Here is a 10,310-nt window from a genome sequence, read left to right as displayed (position 1 = left end):
TGGCCAACGGGAAGCTGCAGCTGCGCCCTTCCTCCTTTCTCTCGCCGAAGCCGGACCAATCAAGGAGCAGCGCGCGCCGCTCAGAGCCCGGGCAGCTGCTGCAGGTAGCGGCGCCTGTGGGAACGGCCGGCCCCGGCTTCTGGGCGGTGTCGCTCCCAAGAAACCCGACTTTGGGAGGGCCTCGTCGCCCCGGGATTGGCAGGTTTTGCCGCCGCGTTGCTGGGGAAACCGGGGGTTCGCTGGAGCTTTGGGAGGAGAGCGGCGACCATTACGCCTCGTTGCTGGGGGGGCCCGCAGAGCTCGAGACAGCCCCCCCCCCCGTGGGCGTGAGTCTAGAGCGGCCTTATCCTGCTGCTCCAAAGGGCCGCTGATTTCTGGGCAGCCCATGATCTGCGCTTCCTCCCCGGCACAAGGGGACCGGGAATGAGGTGCACTGCTATGGGCACTGGAGGCTTCTAGAGCCAAGGTGAGAGGTTTTCTTCAGTCGTGACACTGGCAAAGGACATCCATAGGCACCACTTGGGTGTGTATGTGTGTGTGTGTGTGTGTGGGGGGGTAGTATTCCTTTTGAACTAGAAGGAGCTCTTCAGCAAAGGGCCTTTGAGAATGTCCAGGGTTAGCATTTCACTGTGACAGACCGGCTGTAAAACTGGGAGCACTCTTTGTTGCTGGTGTTCTGTGCCATGTGGCAGATCAGAGTAGCGGCTAAAGTCAATGGACCGGTTATGTCGGTGAAACTTTCCTTTCCCGGGTGTGTCACTCGATGGGAAGTCGAAACGGTGTCATACAAGAGCCAGTGAACCCATCCTTATCTGTAGCAATCTCAGTCGGCACTGCTGGCTGGCTACATTCTCTCGCATTCAGGGATGCTACATTTTCAGGAGTGAAGGGCTCAGTTGAGACTGGAAAAGCTCAGTTCTCCAAAGCACAGCTGTTACTGCTGTTGCTGACTCCTGTACAAACTTTGTGAGGCCCATCGTCACCATTTGAATCTCGTTGGAGTTTGCCCTCCTCCTGAGCAAACCCTGAGAGGCATCCCACCTGTGCTTGTGGAAACCAGAAGGGACCAAAGATGCTTTCGGAGGCCCTCCCTTGCTTCCAGTTACTTCGGATGGGCCCAGCTTCGCCCGGGGACTCACCCAATCGGGACCTTTACACCTTCCGGCCCTCCAGGCCAAGCTGCACCTATCGGCTGGGCCGCCGTGCCGAGGTCTGCGATGTCACTCTGGTGTCGGAGCAGAACCCGGCCTTGATCTCACGGATCCACGCGGAGATTCATGCGGAGAGGGATGCTGACAGTGCGACTGAGGAGTGGAGAGTTGGCCTGGTGGACTGCAGCACTCACGGTGAGTTCTTGGGGTGGTCTTCGGCCAGGGCACGGGAAAGTGGATCTGGATCCAGGCGTTACAATCAGACTCACAGTGGGTTTAACCCCCAGATGGTAGCAGCTATTTCAAAGGGCAGGGGTTCCCTGGGGACTCGACTCTCAGCATAGAACTCTGCCTGCCTTGAAAAATATATGCTCCCTAAAGTGGATACTGCCCTCTTTTGCGGAAACATCCGTGCGTTCTGGGCACAATTCCTAGGTGGGTTGTGTCAAGTTATCCTAATGCAAGTATGGAGTTGTGTGATCTGTTACAGTGTAGGGGGAAGGGGGGCACCAAGGCTATCGATGGGGAAATCAGTTTGAGACAAATGCAAACAGATCAAAGGATTCAATCAACTTTATTTGCATTCAGCTCAAGGTCAACACAATTCAGAAAGTTTCCGCAAGTTTCTCAGTGTCAGCCTTGGCTAGCTCATATCTGTCAAAGCTAATATCCTGGAGTGAAGAGAGAGAGAGAAAGATTTAAGACCCTGCCTTAGTTTTGCTGGTTTATTGCTTGGGGGGTCTACTAAAGCTTCTACAAGGGCTACAGAGGGAGTCTTGTTCCATCACAATATTCTAAACATGGAGAGAGCTTCAGCTGATAGGAAATAGACATTCATGACTTCCTTGCAGGCCGTATCTTATTTGATGGGGCATAACTAGTGCGGGCCTGGTCCTTGAATGAATTTTGGAGATCTCCGGTATCTTGATCATATTGTGCTGGAAAACTGGGGACCAAGAATGGGATAGAGGCTAAGAATGGCAGACCGGGTTCTGGGAGGACCTGTGTTTGAATCCCTACTCTGCTATGAAAGTTTGCTGGGTGATTTTAGCCCAGTTGCCCTCTCTCTCTCTCTCTCAGCCTTAACCTACCTTGCAAGGTTGTTGTGAGAATAAAACAGCAGAGGGGAGAAGAATGTTACAAGCAAGTGTGCATACCCAGTAGAGAAAGAAGAGCAGGACAAACAAATGCTTCCTTTCTGGGATGCTGGATTAAGGAAACAAATAAGGGTTTTCCTGCAGGGTGACACTTTGTGTGGGATATTCCTTTCATTCCGATGTATTATGATTATTGTTGCTGTTGCATTTATTATCCTCCCTGTCTTGGGAAATTCAGGGCGGATTACAGTAACATATTAATACAAAAATATAGATTTAAAAATAAATACATTAAATTAAAAATTAAAACCGGAATTAAACTTCTTGCTCGCTCCTCTGCCATGGGGAAGAGAGGGGAACCATAACATGGTCATCTGTGTTTGTTGGTAAATTCTCACAGGGAGGCCAACTGATTAGATCAGGGGTAGTCAAACTGCGGCCCTCCAGATGTCCATGGACTACAATTCCCAGGAGCCCCCTGCCAGCAAACGCTGGCAGGGGCTCCTGGGAATTGTAGTCCATGGACATCTGGAGGGCCGCAGTTTGACTACCCCTGGATTAGATTATGTTTTTAGGCCTCAACCACAGGCCTGGCTGAATAGCTCTGCCTTACAAGCCCTGCAGAGCCATGGGGCTCTGATTTCAGATGACAGAGCGTTCCGTGATTGAGGCCAGTTTGGTCTCTTTGGGGCTGGGGGTCCTAAGCAAATTGTGCTGGCTAGATTTTAAAGCTCTCTGGGGAATATACTAGGAAAGGTGGTCCCAATATAAAACTCTTTCCCTTGGAGAACGGGGATATCCTTGACTGATGGGGCAAGAATATTCTCCATTTGTCCCAGTCACATGGGCTTTCTGGGGAAACTGGAGTCATTTTTTTTAAAGCAGAAACACACCATGTAAAAGCCTGAATTGTGAATTTACAAGGACTGGGGTCCGGCTATGCCAGGGGTCCCTGACCTTTTGACCCTAAGGACACATTTGGAATTCTCACACAGGGTGGCGAGTGCAACAAAATGGCTGCCGCAAGTGAGCGGAGCCAACCACACCTGACCCTGTCTAATTTTCTAAAAACACTTGGTAGGCACTGTGTTGGGACTCCTGGATAATGATGCTTCATATCCCACGTTTACCCCGTCTAGCATGATTGGTTTTGCCTGACAACTATAGGTCAACAGAAGCTACGTTAGATAAATCCAGTGTTATGGTCTCTCATAACAGAAACAGAATCTGAGATGGAGTTATGCCAATACAGAGGTGGGGCAATGGAGATAGATCCAGGCCTCATTCTCAATAGCTTGGACTCCTAGTGGGACTCCAGCCTCTGTAGACCTCTGAATGAATTTCTTTTCCTTCACTCCTGAGAGGAAAAGAAAAGCCCTGCCACTAGGGGACATTAATATGGGTGAAACCTGCCCTTTGGAGGCTACTTTTTTTGCTGATAGTCATAAAACACATTAGAATATGTGGTACATCATGCCCCCATCTCCCTCAGTAGAAAAAGCTTCTGCATGCTTAGGGATGCTGGCTCTGGGTGGGAAATAACAGGAGATTGGGGCGGGGGGTGGATTGGAGCCTGAGGAGGGCAATGGTTGGGGTAGGGGGGAGGAAGGGACAAATAGGGTAAAATGCCGTAGAGTCCACCTTCTTAAGTGGCCATTTCCTCCATGTGATCTCTCTCACCCAGCGATCAGCTGTAACAGAGGCAGATCTCCAGCTAACACCAGCAGGTTGGCAACCCTCCAAGCCAGCCTTTCTCAGTTTTTTTTACCATTGAGAAACCCCCGAAACAGTCTTCAGGCTTCAAGAAACCCCAGAACTGGCGCGATGGTGCAGAATATGGTTGGGAAGCCGAGCTGGGTACATGCCCACCTGTAACCTTTCCCCTTTTCCAGGCCATTTTGGGAGGAGGGTCAGCATGATCATATATGGTCATATCAGCTGATAAATGTTTAACAGATTTATAAAACATATATTCCCACCCATTTGGGAAACCATTCCAGGGCCATCAAGAGACCCCAGGGTTTCACAACATCCTGGTGGAGAAAGCCTGCTCCAAGCCACGGCAGTGACCAAACGTTTTCCTAGCAAACGGGTAAACACCGCTCTTTGTTGTCCCATAATCCCTCCAGGTACTTACGTCAACGCCATCCGCATACCCCACGGCCAACGGACGGAGCTGAACGATGGAGACCTCCTGACCTTCGGCCATCCCAACCCAGTCCCAGAGGGCTGTGCCCTGCCGCCCCCGCACGCCGACTCCGAGTTCTACTTCCTCTTCCAGAAGGTCCAGGTGCGACCCCAGGACTTTGCTGCTATCACGGAACCCAAAGCCCCGGGGGATTTGTCGGGCGGCTTCCGGCCCGTGCTGCCTTCTGGCAACCACCGCATCCGCCCCCTGCCCCGTCTCTCGCCCACCTCTTTCTCTTGCCGCTCCAAAGCCACCCTCATCCTCAGCTCCATCGGGAGCCTCAGCAAACTCAAGCCTCAGCCGTTCACCTTCTCCCTGGGCCGGAGTCGGACTACGGAGACACCCGCCCAGCCGAGAGCCTCTCGGAACCGCCGCAAGTCAGCTCACACGCTGCTGCCGGAGCTGGAGGATGAAATCACACGGCTCGAAGAAGAGCAGCCGCCCCAAGAGAAGGAGCCGGGAATCGGCGGCTACGTGCATTGCCACAACCCCCCCGTGCGGCTTCAGCAGAGGGGGCCGGAGAGAAGCAGGAGCTTGCAAGAGGATGCGGGGCCGAAACTTCACATCACGCCCAGCGGGTGAGTCCCATTCGCCTTTGGAGGAAGCGCCACGTTCAGTCCCTGCTGCTGGTAGTTAAAGGGGTTCGGACAGCCTCTGGTCTTAGGCAGACTTAGGTAGAGCAGCAGCCTGGCTCCACATGAGGCAGCTTTGATTATGCTCAATTCCATGGTGAATTGAGCATAATCCTGTTTTAAGTTCTCACGAAGGAGGAAGAAAAACACTCAGGGGTCAGTGTGCAAAAGGCAGTTTAACAGAATAGAAGGGCCGGTTGCTCGGGGGTAGAACACAGCATGGTTTTGCTTGCATGGTTAAAGGTAAAGGTAAAAGTATCCCCTGTGCAAGCACCGGGTCATGTCTGACCCTTGGAGTGACGCCCTCCAGCGTTTTCATGGCAGACTCAATACGGGGTGGTTTGCCAGTGCCTTCCCCAGTCATTACCGTTTACCCCCCCAGCAAGCTGGGTCCTCATTTTACTGACCTCGGAAGGATGGAGGGCTGAGTCGACCTTGAGCCGGCTGCTGGGATTGAACTCCCAGCCTCATGGACAGAAACCTTCAGACAGCATTTCTGCTGCCTTATCACTCTGTGCCACAAGAGGCTCTTAGCTTGTATGGTTAATTAAGCCTTATTCTGATAACCGTCCTTCCCTGCATGGCCCAGGGCTGGTAACAAGTCTCCAGCAATCCAATGTAACGCATACAGGTTATATATGAAATATCTATAATATGTATTAAATAATTTAGGTTTGAAAACCTTCAAATACCACTTATTTACAGTTAAAATTTATATTCTACGGATGTTCTGTGCTGAAGTGATTTTTTTTTTGGGTGGAGGGATTTTCAGGGATGGAGGGAGACCAGCATCTGTGGATCTTATTTCTGGGCCTCAGCCATAGGCCTAGCAGAACAGGATCAGGGCCTGACATCCTCAGATAAAATCTCAAGCTGCAGGATTGGGAAAGAGCTCCACCTGGGGGGAGCCAGCTAGAATACAGTGTCAGGAGTTTGGTGGCCTCCTGCTCACAGCAGCCAGGGCTAACCCTGTTTAGCTTCTGAGATCTGAAAAAATAGTCCTGACCTGGATAATCCAGACTAGCTCAATCTATACCATTTGACGAATTCATATATATATGCTGTGGAACTGAAAATATGAAGATTTTATTTTTAATTTGTGCTGTCATGAAAAGGGGCATGTTTCATTCTCATACATAGCCATGAATGGGATTACACTGGAGTAGCACTCCTTAGGGTTTACACTGCAAGTTGTGCATGGTTATGAAAGTACATTATGTAAGCCTTCTTTTAGGGGCATCATCTTACATTTAGGATCATTTTCCTTTTGCATAAGTAGAGTACAGAACATTTCCCAAGAGCAATCGTGTTCAAAGGTCCATTACAATGACAGCCCATGTGTTTGTTGAGGATGCCCTATGGTTGGGAGCCCCCCAACCTCTTTTGAGGCATTTTGAGGTTGGGGCAGCAGGTATCACTACAAAATGGCTACCGTTAGAGATGAAGCCAAACACACACAAGAGAAAAGTCCATGAGGAATACAAACACACACAAAGACCTGGAAGGGCTAAAGAAGACATAAGAACATGGGAGTCCTGCTGGATCGGACCAATGGTCCATCTAGTCCTGTCTAGGGTTGCGTGCTTCAGCGTCCAAAGGGGCCATCGCGTGGAAGGGGGTGGCAGCCTACAACCAGGCATGTGTGCGCCGACTGACGCATCAGTGCTGGCGCTAACCCTCCCCGCCCGCACCACTGGCTGCTTCGGCCTGGAACGGCCGCCAAAACTCACAGTCCTAGTCCAGTCTCACCCAGTGGCCAGCCAATTGCTCTGGACAGCAGAAGAGGCCAAAGCCTTCCAACTTTTCTATACTTTAGTACATTTGCATCTATGCCTTTCACAGCACAGCAACACAGATTTAGGTTTCGTAAGATTTTTTTCCCACTTCCAGATGGCTTCAAAACTTTCAGTAAGTTTGCATTGCTAATCATACAGCGATGCTGCAGGGAGGACTGAAAAAATGGAAAGGGTGCTTAGGAAATGTTCCTTCCTGGTTTTCTTTGCAGGAAACGGCGTGGTCGGCCACGGAAGAACCCTCCGGGGGGCACCTGCCAAGTTTTCTCGCAGACTCTGTCTGCGTCGGAGCCGTGTGCCGCTCCCCGCTGCTGCCTTCCCCAGGACGAGATGGTGGAGTGGGTCCAGTGTGACGGCTGTGATGCCTGGTTCCACGTGGCCTGCGTGGGCTGCAGCTACAGCGCCGTGCAAGACGTGGATTTCCGCTGTGCCGCCTGCCGCTCTTAATGGACGTGGCCAGCAGGGTGGAACAGACCCCCCCCCCCCGAAATAGGTGAGGTAACTGCACAGTGGAACAAACGCAACATGTGCATCTGTGTACCTATGCATACTTTTGCTAAACAGCCAAGCTTGTCACACGCCAGTGAAAATTTTGCACAACTAATGTTAGCGTGGCGAGCAGCACACATGGGCAAGGGATTGGTGATCATCTAAACTATCACAGGACTGTGGCAGTCCAACCAGAACTACAGGAAGGCTTTACTGACTCTTAAGCGAACCCAATCCAGCCTCTCTCTTTTCTTGGTTAAGAAGCCCTGTTGAATGACCATCTGCATCTCTCTGAAAACCAGCAGGCCCAAACCACAGGACAGCTGACATATATATTCACATGGAGTTACCGAGCTGCAGGTATTTGCAGCAAGGGAGTCTGAAGGACAGGCTTGATGGTGACTCACTTGAACCGAAACAATTAATGTGCATAGACATTGCTCTTGTAACGCCAAGCCTGCAGCAGAACAAAAATTGGTCCTGCCATTACGCTGCTTCAGGACAGTGGCAAAACTGTGTGAAAATGTGGATGTGGTTATGCCATCTGGCAGTGGTACATCGGTGCAGGTCTTCCAGTGGCATGAAGCTCTTTGTGCAAAAAAGGTCACATGCGGCTCATTTCACGGCATTGGGGGGTGGTTGACACGTATTGCGTGTCTCCAGGGGGAGGAGCGGGGAGAAAGGCTGTTGGGATGGAAGTTTGGTTCATGCTTCTGCAGCACAGTCCAAGTTACAGCAAGCTCCTAGGAAGAAACATTTGAGAACGGTGGGTGGGAACCAGCACAGATCATAGAATTAGGAAGCTATTCTTGCCCTCCTCTGACCTGTTTACTGGAACAACAAAGACAGGGGGGAAATAATTTTTAAAACAATCTTCAAAGTTGTTCAGAGAATTGGCCTTGTTAGGGTAAGAGCATAAGGGCCCTGCTGGATCAGACCTGTGGTCCATCTAATCCAGCATTCTGTCTCACACAGTTGCCAACCAGTTCCTCTGATAGCCAATAGCAGGGTGTAGAGGCCGAGACCATCCTTGATGTTCCCTGACCTTCCCTGAGGCTGCCTCCTGGCTCTGGGATTCAGAGCATTAGTGCCTCCGAATGTAGTTCACCTCAGCATGGATAGTAGCCGCTGGTAGACTTATATCCTCCATACATTTATCCAATCCTCTTTTAAAGCTGTTTATTCCTGTGGCCATCACTACAGCTTCTGCATAAAGTAGTATTTCCTTTTTTCCATCCTGAACCTACTTGCCCATCAGCTAAGCTGGATGCCCTCGAGAGCTAGTATTTTGGGAGAAGGAGAAAAAATTCTTTGTCAGTTCTCTCCACTCCAGGCATAACTTTACAAACCTCTGTCGTGTGTCCCCTGTTGTCTCTTTTGTAAACTGAAAAGTCCCAGGTTGGAAACGGCTGGGTTAGTCATGTACACGCAAGCACCTTCTTCTCTCCCCGTCTTCCTGGAATTGAGGCCTTTGTTTGCAAGATGTACCGACATTTAGCCTGCCTGGCCTACAGCTTTGGGCCAGGAAGAATAAGGAACATACAGCAAACACAAGGACGTTATTTGGCCCAATAATATCAGAGTCCAGTAGCACCTTTAAGACCAACAAAGATTTATTTAAGGTGTGAGCTTTTGAGTGCAATCACTCTTTCTCAGAACTGTTCAGTAATGTTCCCCAGTTCTGAGGAGTGCTTGCACTCGAAAGCTCACGCCTTGAATAAATCTTTGTTGGCTACTGGACTCGGATTTTATTGTGCTACTTCAGACCAACACGGCTACCCATTTGAATCCTTATTTGGCTCAGCTATTCTTCCAGTCCCTCTTCCAGATCACATTCCAGGATAACACAAATGGTACACTCAAAAAATCCCGCTTCCCACTGCCATAGCTGCTGCTGCTGCTCTTCCTTGGGGCAGGGAGGGAGAATCACCCAAGAGACTGCTTATTTGCTTTTGCTATTTCTAGCAACTGCTTGCTAGGGAATTTGCTTTTTTGGAACGCTGAAATCAAAAATAAGCTATGTGTATAGTTCTGAAGGACCTCTGCAGCAAGAATGATGGACCCAATAACCAAAGACTCACTGTTACGGAAGGTGAAAATAAGCTTTGTTGCTGCCAGTGTGTTCTGTTATCTTTGGGAGGGATGGAATGTTTTCCACTTTGCTACAGCATCTCTTGCTTCACAGCAGGCATTACTGGATCGAAATAAAAACCCGAATTGCAAACTCAGTGTCTCCCAGGAAGGCGTATTTATAAATACCCGAGTTTCCTCTGGCTGATGCCCAATGCCTCTGCCCTTTTCTGGTCTGCCATACCAAGGCTGGGAGTTGATTAAGGGTATATTGCACACGATTTCTGACCACCTTCTACCACATGAGCTGCAGGAGAAGAGGTCTCTGGATTCTTTTTGACCTTGCACAGCAGAATGACCGTCACAGGGACCAGTGCACCTTTAGCAGACGAGTGTATGTAGAAGCACTCCCTGAAGGGAGAAAGTGCCCAACAGCCCAGGGTAACATGAAGCTACAGCCTTCTACACTTCATTAAGATGAATTAACATCATCAGTTGACATCCAAAGACTAGGAATGCTCCTCCAAGGCATGGCTGTCATGAAGGGTCGTCCTTCAGGCCTGTGCTCCCCACCCCTCGCAACCCTCATCTTGGTCACTCCTTCCAAAAATTCTTGTGTCATCAACCTGCCGGGGTTCTAGCCAGTAGCGGGCAGCTCTGCATACCTGAATTTCTTCTCCATCCCTTTGTTTCTTCAGATTTGTTGAGCATGGTGGCCTTTCCTTGCTACCCATGCAAATAAATTTGAGGTGGGAACTGAAGTAATGGATACCACCACCAAAAAGCCCCTGCTGTCACTCTCAAGGAGAAAAAGCAAGGATTTGCTGCCCTTTCTCAGCTGGATGATAACCCATCTGCTACAACAAGGCAGTCCCAAAGGGAAAGGCAAG

At 50.1% G+C, this 10,310-nt stretch overlaps 1 protein-coding gene across 1 annotated transcript; it reads left to right on the top strand.

Moving 5' to 3' along the window:
- The first annotated feature begins 89 nt into the window (after nt 1-89).
- On the top strand, nt 90-9,568 carry TCF19 (transcription factor 19). The gene is made up of 3 exons (XM_077331138.1): nt 90-1,346; nt 4,378-5,014; nt 7,074-9,568. The coding sequence occupies exons 1-3, from the start codon at nt 1,073-1,075 to the stop codon at nt 7,306-7,308; spliced, it is 1,146 nt and encodes a 381-aa protein (XP_077187253.1). The 5' UTR covers nt 90-1,072; the 3' UTR covers nt 7,309-9,568.
- The last annotated feature ends 742 nt before the right edge of the window (nt 9,569-10,310 follow it).

This window comes from Paroedura picta, chromosome 3 (genome assembly GCF_049243985.1).
Source record: "Paroedura picta isolate Pp20150507F chromosome 3, Ppicta_v3.0, whole genome shotgun sequence".
NCBI lineage: Eukaryota > Metazoa > Chordata > Lepidosauria > Squamata > Gekkonidae > Paroedura > Paroedura picta.
This window is presented reverse-complemented; position numbering and strand designations above follow the sequence as displayed.

Coding starts and splice junctions, on each gene's coding strand:
- TCF19 (XM_077331138.1), top strand. CDS start 1,073: ATGCTTTCGGAGGCCCTCCCTTGCTTCCAGTTACTTCGGATGGGCCCA. Junction 1,347..4,377: donor GGTGGACTGCAGCACTCACG/GTGAGTTCTTGG, acceptor TAATCCCTCCAG/GTACTTACGTCAACGCCATC. Junction 5,015..7,073: donor CTTCACATCACGCCCAGCGG/GTGAGTCCCATT, acceptor TTTTCTTTGCAG/GAAACGGCGTGGTCGGCCAC.